Raw genomic sequence first — 16,566 nt, 5'->3', positions numbered from 1 at the left:
AGAGAGAGAGAGAGAGAGAGAGAGAGAGAGAGAGAGAGAGAGAGAGATTATCTGTCCAAGGTCTGCTTGGAGGCACCAGCCCTTCTCTACCCCATCCACTGTAGCATTCTTTCTCCCTCAGCATTTTAAAATAGTTTCAAGTACACTAATAATGTTTACTATAGTATGGCTATACAAATGATATACAATTGAGGTATATGCATATATACATCTGGCCCACATTACTCTATTAACCTGGAACACTTTTAAAAGCATTCAATATTCCTTTTCAGGTACTTCCAGTAATTAATCTAAATTTAGGTTGAAGACTCTTATTCAAGTCCCTGAGCTTTTCCTCTATTTAGTACATGTTAGTCCTAAGCCAAGATACTGGCATCAAGTAGCCTTTTGGTTTCTGAAGGAACAAGACCCTTTTCTGTCTGAGCATCAGATAAAAGTCCTTTTTAGCTTCTTGTTCAACTTACTTCTTACAAGGTCAATGATCTCACCATCTTACCTGGTGTCCTAATAGCAACAACTCATTTAACATTTAGGAAAGATTTATCAAGAACATTTAGCATGTTGGGTTCTGGGGAGACACAAAGATAAATATGTTAAAGTCTCTACCTCCAAAGGGCTTATAATCTAGGAAAAGATTCAAGCCACACATATAAATAATATATAATATCACTTCTAGTTACAGTGTGGAGGAAAACATAAGGGAAGCTTCATGGAGGAGCTAACATTGGCCTGCATTTTGAATATCCTCTAATACTAATTACTAAGAATCTCATATTCTCCCTATTCCCATCCTACCATTCTAATCTTACTTAGTTAGCACAGTCCAGATTTCCTAGATCTATGTCTGTATCTTTTCTCTATTTAAAAATAATAACTAGCATTTAAATAGTGCTTCAAGGTTTGCAAAGCATTTTGTAAATATCTCATTTTATTCTCACAACAACCTAGAGAGGCAAGTGCCTTTACTTTTCCCCTTTTACATGTGAGGACACTGAAGCAGAAGTAGTTAAGTGACTTACCCAGTGTCAAGGAGATAGTGTTTGATGTGGGATTTGAACTCTTGTCTTTTGACCCCAATTCCAGCACTGTGCCACCTTGCTATCTAAGATGTTTTCTCTAAGATTTTTAGTTTTCGGGGTGGTTAGGTAGCACAGTGAATACAGCACCAGCCCTGGAGTCAGGAGGACCCGAGTTCGAATCCAGCTTCAGACACTTAACACTCAGTAGCTGTGTGACCTTGGGTAAGTCATTTAACCCCAATTGCCTTCCCCCCTCCAAAAAGCAAAAAAAAAAAAAAGATTTTTACCCAACTTTGCCTGCCCATCACTGGATCACTTGTTTTAAGCTTACCTCCATAGATCATGGATTAAAATCTTCCTAAGAATATCTATTTCATGTTTGTAAAAGGAATATATTCCCTTGCTAACAATCCCCATCTTCTCTGGAAAATCGTAGTTATCTTTCCTTAAACATTAAAAATATCAAGGACTTTCTCCAAACATTACATGTTAGCATAGGTTTCTAGGTCTATTGGGGAAGATGAGTAGAAAGAAGGCAATATTCTTTAATTCACCAAAACTTTGTAGGGAGAACAGACTCCCCTCCCACTGCTGCTAATGCATTAGTGCAGCCACTACTACCACCACTACCCTATTTACCACAAAACCAGTAAAATCTCAAAAAACATATTGCTAAAAAATGCAGGCCTATTTCTCCATGACCCCAACTGAATGCATCGAGGCTATGCTCAGATCTTTAACAGGAACATCACAACACTTTTTACTTTACTGGAACTGGATTTGGGCTGTTCTTCTGACAACTAGGACTGGAGAAAAATGGAGAGAAAAGAAGACTGTCATTTACCAACAAGGAGGAGCATCTAGAAAGCTGATTAAAAATCTGCATCCAAGGTGAAGACATTATCTGTTGTTTCTGCCATAACTGCAAAACGCTGATATTCTGAGACCCTTTTTTCAAAAAAATTTGTTTTTCCTTCCAGAGAAATATTTTCCATGAAATCAAAGGGATTATCTGACTGAAAAACCTGAAGGAAAAAAAATGCATTAGAGATTCTGAAGAAGCAAAATCTCATCTCTCAAGAAATCTGCTTTAATATGCCATGAAGCTTTCCATTACGATGTCTACTTTGTCATGCAGAGAAAGATGCAGCAGATTAAACCAGTGGCCTACCAAATTTTCACCTTAAAGAAGTTTAACAATACTTTTATTTATATAAATAAAAAAATCTGGAGTTTTTAAGTCAAGACTTGCAGGACTATTTAATTTTCTTCTCCCCCTTAAACTCTCTTTTTATTGCCTTAAAATATAACACAAATATAAAAGAACACTCCTATTTTAAAACAGGAAAATGGAGGTATACATAGGTGAAGTAACTGACTGAAAACCAAATATTGAATTCTGTCACTTTAGTTGTACAGTGTCTAGCAATGCACTATAGGTCAAGAAGCAGAAAGTCAAATCAAGTTCAGCATAAGCCTCAAAATGTAATACCAATCAAAAAAAACAAAAACAACCCACAGTTTATAGCTTGTTATGCAAATTTGTGACAAAGGCTTTTTAACAGCTCCAATAACATGACTATTAGCAATATTAACATAGGACTTCAGGCCATTATACTCTTAGAAACTAAAAGGTCTAGCAATAATCAGTATCAGAAACAGGCTACAGAGAGACAGTCAAAAGAGACCACTATGTCAAAGCAACAACTATGGGACATATTTGGAAGTCTTCAGACAGAGGTGGGATGAACACCCAGGTAGGTTATGGTGGGGATTCACCCAGTGAGTATAGTGGGCTACTTAGGTCTCTTCCAAGTCTTAAATTATGGGACTATGTGATTCTCTGACACTGAAACAGGACAAAACATACCCAGAGCAGGCAAAACAGACCTATGCTGTGAATGCTCCAAAGGAAAGCTCTTACACCACCTGTTGAGTTGCTGACTCAGAGAAAGGACATCTCAGACTATTTTCTGAAATGTCAAAGCTTCAAACTAGACAAACAGAAGCTAAAGCTGCAAAGGAAAGACAACTGAGTAGTGTCACCTGCAGACACACACTGTCATTTCAAGTCTATTTAGGCTGAAGACCAAACATGGACTGAAGTTCAAAATCAGAATTCACTGATAAGGGATTTATTTGTAGTTCAGTCTATACACAAGCTTAAGTAAGACTCATGTCTTAAGGACTTTGATTATGTGAAAATACTGACTGAAGGAGGACCTTCTAACAAATACGTGTTTGCAGAGTCACACAACACTTGTGAATTCAGATCAGTTACATATTAACTCAAGGTTAACCAAACACAACATACATATGTTTGACTCATTTTGGTGAAATTACTGTTGGCTAAAGCCAAATATATTACTAAGTATTAGACTGTGCTTGCCAGCACCAACATTAATTTTTCTGAATAGTACAACACTGAGAATTTCCTTTTGTTAGGGAATTTTGGAATTATTATATATATTTTGGAAGGAGATTTTGGAAAAATTCTATCTGTGCACCTGTCACACATAGTTTGGTGGTAACACAATTCATTATTACCTTCCCTGTTGTGAAGTAAAAGTCTTAAAGAGAACTTACTTAAGCAGTGGGCCTTATCAATTAATAGCTGTTGTTTTTTCAATTTTTAAAAATACTTTTACCTTTGAGAACCCAAGCTCCACAAGCAATCTGTCTGCTACGAACTCAATGTATTGTTTCATCAAAGTGCAATTAATGCCAATTAGGCCAACTGGTAAGGCATCAGTTAAAAACTCCTAGGGGGGAAAAAACAAAAAGATGGGCACACTCAGATATTAATAACATTAAATAATTGGTTATGTGCTAATCATAAAGTGTTTTTATAAGGAAATAGATCTTTTCTATAGTCCATTATTTTAATAGTGGATTTTATAGTAATATAATAATTGTTTTATATATATATGATATAATGATAAATCAATGTGCATTTCTATTAAAGAATAAATCAAATCAGTTTCTTGTGGGTGTAATGTCATCTTCCTAAGAGAAAGTATTTCATAACTATCTTATACAACAATAATATCTTTTAAAAGTATTTTACTAGGATCTTAAGGTTGATTAGGCTCACACTATGACTCAAGGTGTCAAGGACAGGAAGCAGAGAAATTTGAAGGTGAGAAAGTCCAGAAGAAAATAAAAGAGAATAAAAATTAAAGGATTGGGAACTCGGGGGGAAGTATAAAGTATAGTTAAAGAGAGGTAGAAAAAACCCTTTTGCAAGCTTAGATTCAGCTCTCAAAGTAAAGCTTCAAAAATGCATTTCTCTGATGTTTCTGTATGAGAATTAGGTATACAGAATAAGAGTGCCAAATTATTAATGCTGTATCAACAGCTGGCAGTGATCCTCACATGTCATGGTAAAACTGCATAAAAGCTTCCTTGTTTACCTGTTCTATTTCAACAGCATTAATGATGATCTCCTTGACCCTTTCTTCTGAAGGCTTATTCACTAAGTAATGAAACATCAAACAAGCAAAGTCACAATGAAGACCCTGAAAAACAGTGGGGAAAAAATCATAATCCAAAAGTTATTTTTCAACTGGTATGGTATGTTATATAGAACAAGTTTGTTTTTTTTCAAAAGGCACATTCCAAGATCTCAAGAAGGTTCTATTCTATCTAACACAGAAATATTCACATGAATACAAAGGAAACACAAGCAGAAAGGATGAATAAATATCCAGATGATACTAATTCATGAAACTTCGTAAATTAGGGCAAGGTCTGTTTGATTTTATGAAAACCTTCACAATAATATAAAACAATTGCAATTTTGTTACTTTTAAGTATATAAAATAACTAGACTAAGATAACAAAAATGCTGCTTCCTACAAAATCTTATAGGAGTTGCTTAAGTGCAAAAATACTATTGTTTGTATTCTAATAGATACTCAGGGTCATTAAAAAAAATTGGTCCCCTTAAAGAGTTTAATTGCTCTTCTTGAAATTTTTTTTAACACTCTTTGCTCATCTATAGTTAAGCAAAGGTCACTTTCAAGGAAGTCTCTGAAATGCTGCAGTAGTACAGTTCAAAATCAGTATGGTTTTCCTGTTCCTTAAACATTATACATGTTAAAGATAAGCCCTTTTGTTAAGTTGTGCACTAGAGGGAGCAATTTGGAAATGAGTTTGTTAAAAGTAACAAATCTCGGTAGGGCTGAGGAACGTTTTCTTTTTTCCAGTTTTCACTTCAAAAGGTATCACTGGAAAGGGTACTGATTATATAATTTAACTTCTTATTAGCTAAAGATAAGACAATGGGCTGGGCAAAGAAACATAGGCAGGGAAAGATTTTCCCCATAATTTGGTTATTTTAGTACAGTTCAGTTTTCCTCCCACCAACACACCCCGGTGCCATCTTGGATTTCAGGAAATGTTGATGCAATTATAAGATTTATGTTGTAAACAAACTCCTTTTTTCCTAGTTGGAGAAAAAGAAAGCTAAAGGTTCTTTTTACAAAGCTGATTCCATATTCCACATATTTTACTCTCAAGAAAACAGTTAATATAAAGGTATACAGGGTGTTGGCAGGAATAGGCAAATAACATTTGAAAGCTAGCCTCCCCCACCCTTAAAAGACCTCCCAGATGTATTTCAGGAAAAGTGATTGCTTTCCCTTTCTGCAGACGCCGCCACCCCGAGTCTTCGTTTTGGTTCCGTCCACTGGACGCCGATCCCGCTGCCTCTTCCTCTGCCATCGCGCCCAGCCCCGGCATCTGTGGCCATGGCCAATCCTAACATGTACTTCGACATTGCCGTCAATAACGAGCCCCTGGGCCAGATTACTTTCGAGCTTTTTGCAGACAAGATTCCAAAGACAGCAGAAAACTTCCGTGCTCTGAGCACTGGAGAGAAGGAATGTGGTTACAAAGGATCCTGCTTCCACAGAATCATTCCTGGGTTCATGTGCCAGGGCAGTGACTTCACACGCCATAATGGCACTGGTGGCAAGTCTATCTATGGGGAGAAATTTGCTGATGAGAACTTCATCCTGAAGCATACTGGTCCTGGCATCTTGTCCATGGCAAATGCTGGACCCAACATAAATGGCTCCCAGTTTTTCATCTGTACTGCTAAGCCTGATTGGTTGGATGGCAAGCATGTTGTCTCTGGCCAAGTGAAAGAAGGCATGAACATTGTGGAAGCCATGGAGCATTTCGGTTCGTGGGATGGCAATACCAGCAAGAAGATCACTATCGCTGACTGTGGACAGCTCTCATAAGTTTTTTTTGTTTTGTTTTTTGTCTTAACCATCAAATCATTGCTCTGTAGCTGGAGAGAGCACCCCAAATCCCATCTGCTCTTATACCCTGTAATCCTTGTGCTCTCACTTGCTGCAATTCTCTTTGGATTTCACTTCCTTTTTCCTTCCACAAGTCTGGCTAGACAAAAGAGTTAAGTTTATGATTATGAAATAAAAACTAAACTACAAAAAAAAAGTGATTGCTTATACTAAGGTATGAACACTAAGATATCAGGTTAACATTCATCTGAGTACTCAAGAGAATTGGGAGTTTTGGTCAAGATAAGAAAGAAGGTATGAAAAATTTAAAGGAAAAGTTTTATATGAGTCATGAGACTTTGAAGAGACTAAAGATAACAAGTCACCAAATGTTTGAAGGGAAAGGAAGAAATTTCACTATCTTTAGAAGCTATTTAGCCTAAACATACCTGGACCAATTATCCTTAAATATCCAAAAGCCTTAATCTGAAGACCTCAGTCAGTTAATAAACATTTATTAAGCACCTACTACGTGCCAGGCACTGTGATAATCACTAAGGATATAAAAAGAGGCAAAAGACAGTCCCTGCCCTCAAGGAGCTCACAATGTAATGGAAGAAACATGCAACCATGTATGTACAAACAAGCTATGTACAGGACAAATGGGAAATAATTAAAAGAAGGAAGACATTAAAATTAAGAAGAGTTGGGGAAAAGCTTCCTGAACAAAGTGGGATTTTAGTTGCAACTTGAGGGGAATCAAGGAAGCCAGAAGACAGAGATGAGGAAAGAAGAGCATTTCAGGCATGGAGGACAGCCAGAGAAAATGCCAGGAATTAAGCAATGGAGTGTCTTGTTCCCAGAATAGCCAGGAGGTCAGTGTTACTGGCTAAGAATGGTGGGAATAAGATGTAAGAAGACTCGAACAGAGATTTGGAAGGAGACAAGGTTATGAAAGGCTCTGAATGCTCAACAGAGAATGCTGTATTTGATCCTGGAGGGGACAGGGAGCCTATGGAGCTTACTGAATGGGGATCTGCCACAATTGGGAGGCTTTAGGAAAATAACCTGGAAGGCTGAACAAATGATAGAATGGAGTGGGGAGAGACTTGAAGCAGACAGACCCACCTGCAGGTTACTGTAAAAGGTGAGGTGTGAGGGGATAAGGACCTGTACTTGACTGATGGCAGTGTCAGAGGAGAGAAGGAGTTGTATTGGAGAGAGGTTGTAAAGGTGAAATCAACAAGCCTTGGCAATGGATTGGATATGGGAATGAGAGAGGAGTCCAGAATGATAGCTAGGTTGTGAGCCTGATAGATTTAGGAAGATAATGTTACCCTCTAAAGTAATAGGAGGGAAGGAGGTTTAGGGGAAAAAATAATGAATTCTGTTTTGGCCATGTTGAGTTTAAGATGTCTCCTGGACATCCAGTTGGCAATGTCTCAAACGGAGTTGGAAATGCAAGATCAGAAGTCAGCAGCAAAGTTGGAATGGTAAGAAATTACCACAGTGATGGTAATTAAGTCCACTGGAACTAATAAGATGACCAAGTGAAATAGCATAGAAGAGAAGACAAGAAGGCCCAGGAGAGAACCCTGAGGATACCTACAGTCAGAGGATCCAGGAAAGGAGACAGAGAAGGACTTCAAAGAAACGGAAACCCAATTACTACTGGAGGCAAGCCACTTGTTTCTGGATAGCTCTAATTATTGGGATGTTTTTACTAAGTTGGCCTTTTTACAATGTTCCCTTGCTCCCAGGTTTGTCCTCTGAAGTCAAACAAAACAAGTGTAATCCTTTTTCCATATGCATTTTTCCCAAGTCTTCTATTTTCCAGGATACATATCTCTAGTTCCTTCAACCAATTTCAAATATGATCTTAAGCTTTAGTCACCCTCCCTGGTATACTCTTCAGTTTATTAATGTCCTTCCTAAAATGTGATGCCCAAAACTGATAGAACACCTCAGGTGTGGTTTCACCAAGGCAAAGTATTATAGAGTGGAGCTATCATCACCCTCATTCTGCACTTCTCTTAATGCATCCTAAGACCACAGTAAGTTGCACAATGGAAAGAAGCAATGCCTCATTTTTACCTAGGACTGACACAGGCTATTAACATACTAGCTAAAATATTAAGTCTCATCTGAAGGTTGAGAACCTCAGGTTTTCTCAGCTCTTCCCAAGCAGTCCCAATTGTGGTTAGTTCAGTTCTATCTAGCAACTTCACATCTAATTTAATTTCTCCTCCATTACTAAGAGAACATAAGTGAGAAAGAGAAATGGGAAAAGATGTCATCCCCTCCCATTATCATCAATATCATATAGTATTCTTCCAAAGATCTTTAGAATATATCCTCTCATAAATATGAAGGGTCTGCTTGCTGTATAATAAAAGAGGTTTTCAGATAATACTTGACATTTTCCTGATTTCTTTAGATAAAAATGTAAGTGATCTTAAAAATATATCAAGAGTGTCAAAGGCCACTTTGATTTTTCTACTATTAATTGTAACTGAGAGGACCATGTAACACTGAGACAGCATTCTTGGATGGTCTGTATTTGGAGGTTATCTTCAGGTACCAATTCCAAAATGTTAATCCAGGGAAACATTTTTCTTTCTAGAAGATGAATATCAATGTTGAAAATAAAAATAAATAAATAAATTCTGGGAGAAAAAAAAGACGAATATCCTGAAAAACATTTGAACCTACCTTTATTGAGTTACCATGAGCATTTTTTTTAAGGTAAAGAAAAAATCAGAAATGGATTTCATGGTTAATTGTACACATCACAATTAGAATTCATATCTTACCTCATCTCTGCTGATGAGTTCATTGGAGAAAGTGAGTCCAGGCATAAGACCTCTCTTCTTAAGCCAGAATATAGCCGCAAAAGAGCCAGAGAAGAAAATCCCTTCCACAGCAGCAAAAGCAACCACTCTTTCTCCTGTTATATAACATGCATTTACTTTAAACAGTTTAAAATGCAAAATTCCTTGTAAGACAGAATAGAAATAACCCTGTTCAATGACTTTCTGATAATAAACATCAGTCAAGGCATAAAACAGGAAGATACATCCTAGCCAAAAGTATTTGCCATTAGGCACTTTTTAAAAATTTATTTTAATTCATGGAATATAGAAAACATTTCTACAACATAGCACAATAAAAAAAGATGACTTGCCATGAAACTGCAAATCGACCACATACAATCTGCTATTCCCTTCAAACTTACAAAGTTACCATGTAAACTTTTTTTCCTTCCCTTCCCCTCCCACCCCACCCCCCATCTTAGAGATGGCCACCATTAGACACAAATAGGCATATGTATATATATATACATATATATATACATACATACACACACATAGACATACATGTATGTATGCAAAATTATCCTACACATACTTCCTTTATCAGCTCTTTCTCTGGATACAGAAAGTGTCTTTCTTCACATATCCTTTATAGTTAATCTGGGCATTTATAATAACTTATTGGCTCAAAATTGTTCTTAAAACAATATTGCTGTTACTGTATATAATGTTCTCTTGGTTCTACTCATTTCACTCTATTATTTCATGTAAATCTTTCCACATTTTTCTAAGATCACTGAGATCACTATGTCTTTTTTTAAAATGTATTTATTTGGGGCAGCCAGGTAGCACAGCGAATAAGAGTCAGAGTGTCAGGATGACCTGGGGATCGAATCTGGGCTCAGACACTTAACATCCACCCAGAAACTCCTGGCCATGTAACCTCGAGCAAGTTAGTTAACCTCAATTGCTTAGGGGCGGCCAGGTGGCTCAGCGAGTAAGAGCACCGGCCCCAGTGTCGGGATGACCTGGGGATCAAATCCAGGCTCAGATATTTAGCACCACACCCAGAAATAACTGGCCATGTAATCTTGAGCAGGCTACTTAACCCCAATTGCTTTAAAAAAAAAAACAATATTGCTGTTACTGTATATAATGTTCTCTTGGTTCTATTCATTTCACTCTATTATTTCAAGTAAATCTTTCCACATTTTTCTAAGATCACTGAGATCATTATTTCTTTTTATAAAAATGTATTTATTTGGGGCAGCTAGGTGGCACAGTGAATAGAACACCAGCCCTGGAGTCAGGAGGACCTGGGTTCGGATCTGGATTCAGACACTTATTTTTTTTTTAAGCAATCGGGGTTAAGTAACTTGCTCAAGGTTATACGGCCAGTTATTTCTGGGTGTGGTGCTGAGTATCTGAGCCCAGATTTGATCCAGGTCATCCTGACACTGGAGCCAGTGCTCTTACTCACTGAGCCACCTGGCCGCCCCTAAGCAATTGGGGTTAAGTAACTTGCTCAGGGTTACACGGCCAGGTGTTTCTGGGTGGGTGCTAAGTGTCTGAGCCTGGGATTCGATCTCCAGGTCTTCTCAACACTGGAGCCAGTGCTCTTACTTGCTGTGCTACCTGGCCACCCCATGGATTCAGACACTTAACACAAAAATTAGCCTTGTGATCTTGGGCAAGTCGCTTAACCCCAATTGCCCTCCACAAAGCAAAAAATAAATAAAAAAAATAAAATTTATTTTTAGTTTACAACATTCAATTCCACAAACTTATGAGTTTTAAATTTTTCCCCCTCCCTATCCTCTCCCCTCTCTAAGACAGTGTGCAATTAGATATAAGTTCTACATATACATTCATATTAAGCATATTTTCACATTAGTCATGTTGTAAAGAAAAATTATAACCAATGGAATAAACCATGAGAAAGAAGAAACAAAACAAAACAAACAAAAAAGAGAGAGCAAACAGTATTCTTCGACCTGCATTCAGACTCCCTAATTCTTTCTCTGAATGTGGATAGCATTTTCCATCATGAACCTTTTGGAGTTGTCTTAGAACCTTACATTGTCAAGAAGAGCCAAGTCTATCAAAGCTGGTCTTCACACAATGTGGCTCAATGTACAATGTTCTCCTGGTTCTGCTCTCCTCACTCAGCATCAATTCATATAAGTCTTTCCAGGTTTTTCTGAAGTCTGCCTGCTCATCATTTCTTACAGCACAATAGTAGTCCATCACAATCATAAACCATAACTTGTTCAGCCATTCCCCAAATGATGGGCATCACTGTAATTTCCAGTTCTTTGCCACCACAAGGAGAGCTGCTACAAACATTTTAAAACATATAGGTTATTTTCCTCTTCCTAATCAACTTTGAAACTGACCTAGTAGTGGTATTGCTGAATCAAAGTGTATAGGCACTTTAATAATTCTCTGGGCATAATTCCAGATTGCTTTCCAAAATGACTGGATCAGTTCACAATTCCACCAAAAATGAATTAGTGTCCCGTTTTTTCCATATCCCCTCAAACATCTGTCACTTTCCCCTTCAATCATTTTAGCCAACCTGGTAAGTGTAAAATGATATCTCAAGATTATTTTAATTTGCATTTTTCTAATCAATAATGATTTAGAGCTTTTTTTATATGACTATAACTTGCTCTGATTTCTTCACTGGACAACCACCTGTTCATATCCTTCAACCATTTATCAATTGAGGATTGACTCCTATTCTTATAGATTTGACAAAGTTCTTTTTATATTTGAGATATGAGACCTTTATCTGAGAAACTATCTATAAAATTTCCCCCCAATTTTCTGCTTTCCTTTTAATCTTGGTTACATTTGTTTTATTTGTACAAAAACTTTCTAATTTAATGTAACTGAAATTATCTACCTTATACCTAACTCTGTTCTCTATCTCTTGTTTATTAACAAATTGTTCCTCTATCCATAAGTCTGATAAGTATTATGTTTGATGTTCTAATTTTCTTGTAATCTCTCTCTTTATATCTAGGTCATGTATCCATTTGGAACTTATCTTGGTAAATGGTATAAGATACTGGCCTATGCCCAGTTTTTGTCATACTGCTTTCTAGTTTTCCCAACAACTTTTACCAAATAATGAATCCTTATCCCAACATCTTAAGTCTTTACACTTGTCAAATAAAAGGTTATTATATTTAACTGCTCCTGTAAATTGTATGTTCTACTCTATTCCGTTGATCTACCCTTCTATTTCTTAGCCACCACCAGATAGTTTTGATAATTACTGCCTTATACTGTAGTTTATGATCTGGCACTGCTAAACCTCCTTCCTTTACATTTTTTTTCATTATGTCCTTTTAATATTCTTGACTTTTTGTTCTTCCAAATGAATTTTGCTATTATTTTTCTAATTTAGTAAAATATTTTTTTGGTAATTTAATTGGGATGGCATTGAATATATAATTTAGTTTCAGAAAATTATCGTTTTTACAAACAATTGATATTTCTCCAATTACTTAATTCTAATTTTATTTCTATGATAAATTTTTTTTTTAAGCAATCGGGGTTAAGTAACTTGCTCAAGGTTACACGGCCAGTTATTTCTGGGTGTGGTGCTCAGTGTCTGAGCCCGGGATTCGATCTCCAGGTCATCCCGACACTGGAGCCGGTGCTCTTACTCGCTGAGCCACCTTGGCTGCCCCTCTATGATAAATTTTAAAAATAATTTTGTTCATATTATTCCTGAGTTTGTTTTGGCAGGAGTACTCCCAAATATTTTATACCACTAGGTCTTGAATATTCTTTCTCCTCACTTCTACCTCTTAGAAGCCCTTATTTCCTTCTAAACTCAAATCAATCACCACCTTCCATATGAAATATTATCTTGTCCTCTATAGCTTCCAGTGACTACTCCCCATTACCTTGTATTTTATTATTTTTATATAATTATATATGTACACATTGTTTGCCCCAATAGACTATAAGCTCAAGGGCAGACATTGTTTCATTTGTATTCCCTGAAAATAAACATTCAATTTGGTATTTTTGTTTTATAGACATAGTTTTATTTAAAGTTTACTCTGTAATAAAAATAAGTAGGAGAGGTACCTTTAGTCTAATCGCTATGTGCTAACAAAACCTAATGAAGATGTGCCTTTGCTCGATCTGTCATTGTGGTGTCATCTTTTCTTATGCGAAAATATTGGGACAGATAGGTGGTGCAGTGAATAGAGTGCCGGCCCTGGAGTCAGGAGGACCTGAGTTCAAATCTAGCCTCAGACACCTGACACACTTACTAGCTGTGTGATTTTGGGCAAATCACTTAACCCCAATTGCCCTCCAAAAAGCAAAAAAATAAACAAAAAACGAAAATATTGTCCCTAGTTGTAATTATTTTTATACACACTGTGGAATATAATGCGCTGAGGACTTAATATTAAATGATTATCACCAGTCTTTATAGAAGCAGTGTAGTATAGTGGACAGAGAACAGGTCAGCTCTGACTTAGACTAGCTGAAAGACCCTTGGCAAGTCACTTAAATTCTAAGTGTTCTATGCTAGGGGTGTGAAGGTGAAATAGGAAGGTTGGCTTACTGACTTGCAAAACTACAAATTAATATTATCCATTTTACACTGTATATTTACTTGTTTTGTTAAACACATTTCCCAATTACATTTTAATCTGGCTCCCCCACACTGGGCCTCAACTCTAAGCAACTTTCTAAGACTCTCCAGTTGCACAGAAGTTGCCAACCTCATTTGGTTGAGGGAGTTTCATCTGGGATTCCCTATACTGAAAATATCACAAGTGTGGTCCCTCTATCCTTATCATCATGTGATGAATTACTCAGAGATTCACTTCAATAATAATCAGAAAAAAACAATTTTTATAGGACACTTGGAAATTAACAAAGATGTTTTCATTATCTTATTTGAGCCTAGTGACAGTCAAGAAGACCTGTGATATAGACAGTATGGATGCTATTACTTCCATTTAAAGATGAGGAAAATGAGTCTCAGCGTTAAACTTATTTGATCATCATTACATAGCTAAATTACATAGGTGTCAGAGGCAGGAACTGAATCTAGATTTTCCTAACTCCAATTTCACCACTCTAATTATTATGCCATGCTGCCTCTCAGAAGTACAGATAGAGTATATTACTACAATATCTTCTGAAATAATTTAGACTTTAGCTGACAAACAGGAAACCTGATTTTAAAGGCACATTATATTTATTTAAAAGTCATTTTTAGGCCTTCCTAGTTACTTCCATATTTCATGGTTCCTACTGCAGCACTCATCTTCTTCTATCCTTCACTCCTGATACACAACTGGTCTCTCTCTTTTTCATATACATCCTGATGTTCCTTTCTAATGTTTACATTTGAGAAATGCTCACATTTCTGTTAGAAGTTGGTGAAGTTAAGACTGTTCACATTACTGCTGGCAGTATGTGGTGGCCTACTCAGATCTACAATGCATCTTTCCACTGTCCTCTGGATCACCTAAAACTTTGATTTTTCTGAACTCACCGTATTCCATGATTTATAGCACTACTGGAAAGATACCAGTGTTGTTAAAGATAGGCCCTGGTGACAAAAAGCAGTACATGAAGACAAATTACCACTAAAGTTCAAAAATGGGGCTCAGCTCATTGTGTCAATCCAACTGCATGTTGTAATCTGGGAAATATGTAGTTTTCACTCTGTCTTTTCCCATTGTACATAGTTAAAGCCAATCTCTTTCAATGATTATGGGTTTTATGCAATTTCATGTATCTTATGAAATGGAGTATTTAAAAAACTTTGGCATGACTCATGTGACTTTTCATTCTTCTCTCCCTTTCTACCTCCTTCCAAAGGCCCTTCCTTCTTCTTGAAATAGGGCAAGGTTATAAGACAACTCCAAAAGACTCATGATGGAAGGAGATATCCACATCCAGAGAAAAAACTACAGAGGATGAGAGCAGATTGAAGCAAACTACTTGCTCTCTTTTTTTTTGTTCTGTTTCTTCTTTCTGACTCTTCACTCAATTGGTTATAATCCTTCTGTACCACTTAACTAATGTTTAATGTGAAGTTATTTGTAGATCCTATATTTGATTGCATGCTGCCATGGGGGAGTCAGGGGGAGGAGAAAGAAGGGGAGAAAATTTGAAACTCAAGGGATTGTGGAACTGAATGTTGTAAACTAAAAGTAAATACATTTAAATTAAAAAGAAAAGAAACAGAGCCCTCAGTGCAGGGTTTGTCCTAGCTACAGGTGATCTGGAAAGCAATTCAATAAATATTTCTTGAATGCTAACAATATTTTCCCAATAATAGCAAAGGAAAAAATAGTATTCCTCTCTTCTCTCTCTCTTTCCCCTCTATTTTGCTTCATCCTCATAGTATCCAATAAAATATGTTTTTTTCCCAAAGGTTTACTTCTCCTTTCCCCTGTCAACCAGAATTTAAGACAAGTCTAACTGATATTTGCTATCTGATTCACCACTACCAAGAATGTTATAGATGTTATAGATAAGATTCATGTTTTGGGTTGGGATTAGGAAAAGGGACTTCTAAAGTTCCTTTGAAGTCTATGATTCCATGGTTTAATGATTTACAACACTGCAGGAGACAAATTTTGACCTGCTTTTGAGTCAATAAAGGTACAAAATATTACTGAAAATAGTTATAAATTGTAGATGACTAGAAAACTCCTGATCAGATTTTGTTGCATGACTAACTCTTAAGTTATCTCTCTGTCTGCATTAATGCCTGTTTAACCTTTAGTCTCTCAGCATACCAACTAAAATTAGATTGTTTACTCTGGTTTCTAATTAGCTACTATATCTTATATTTCCATTCTAAATTTAAGACTTATTTTTCTTGAAGCAGATATCAATGTTGATTATTCAGAATAATTTTTATTTGTTTATTTATAGGAATGGGATTGATATTAGAGATCAATAAATTTAATTCTAAGACCCAATGAGGTTAATAGTGATTCCATCTAAAGCCATCCTATATTAAAAAGCTCTACACTAGCTGAGTCCAATTAGAACATATGTAAATTAAAGCAACATACCAAATGTGGATTTTCTGTCTGCTATCCATCGCAAGGCCCAATCTGCTTTCCTCTTCACACACGGCATTGTTTCAACTGCATTGAATAAGAACTCCCTGTAAAACCAAAATATTAAATGGCACGATTTCTCACTTTTTACTACCTAGTTTTCTTTATCAGACAAAATTTTCATTGCTCAACCACAAATGATCATTGAACTACCTTCAATTCTATAAACAATACATAGTCAGCTTTTCAGAACTGTAGAATATTCACTAAAAGCAAAAAACCATACTGAGCCTCAAAACGACAATGAAAGAGGTATCATCTGACATGTTATTTGTGACCAAAGATTTCTAAAGAGGACAGTTTCTTTAAACATACTTTCAAAACTTAGTGATCAGAATGTTCAACATAAGATAAACATACATAC

The 16,566-nt window shown here is 36.4% G+C and overlaps 1 protein-coding gene and 1 pseudogene across 1 annotated transcript in view; one reads left to right on the top strand and one right to left on the bottom strand.

Annotated features, from left to right (window-relative positions):
* RRM2B (ribonucleotide reductase regulatory TP53 inducible subunit M2B) overlaps positions 1-16,566 on the bottom strand; it is a 36,004-nt gene that overhangs the window by 2,118 nt on the left and 17,320 nt on the right. Inside the window, exons 5-9 of the mRNA XM_069081040.1 lie at positions 16,155-16,249; positions 9,082-9,215; positions 4,433-4,537; positions 3,668-3,781; positions 1,864-2,044 (exon numbers count right to left, since the gene is read on the bottom strand). Of these exons, the coding sequence (XP_068937141.1) occupies positions 1,892-2,044; positions 3,668-3,781; positions 4,433-4,537; positions 9,082-9,215; positions 16,155-16,249 (601 nt within the window). The 3' untranslated portion in view covers positions 1,864-1,891. The remainder of the gene's footprint in view (positions 1-1,863; positions 2,045-3,667; positions 3,782-4,432; positions 4,538-9,081; positions 9,216-16,154; positions 16,250-16,566) is intronic.
* LOC138156079 (peptidyl-prolyl cis-trans isomerase A pseudogene) lies at positions 5,674-6,485 on the top strand (annotated as a pseudogene).

Source organism: Petaurus breviceps, unplaced genomic scaffold (genome assembly GCF_028583685.1).
Source record: "Petaurus breviceps papuanus isolate PSGF00001 unplaced genomic scaffold, PetGlider_PUasm1.0 98, whole genome shotgun sequence".
Taxonomy (NCBI): Eukaryota; Metazoa; Chordata; class Mammalia; order Diprotodontia; family Petauridae; genus Petaurus; species Petaurus breviceps.
Note: the sequence above shows the minus strand (reverse complement) of the source record. Positions and strands in the feature narration are given on the sequence as shown.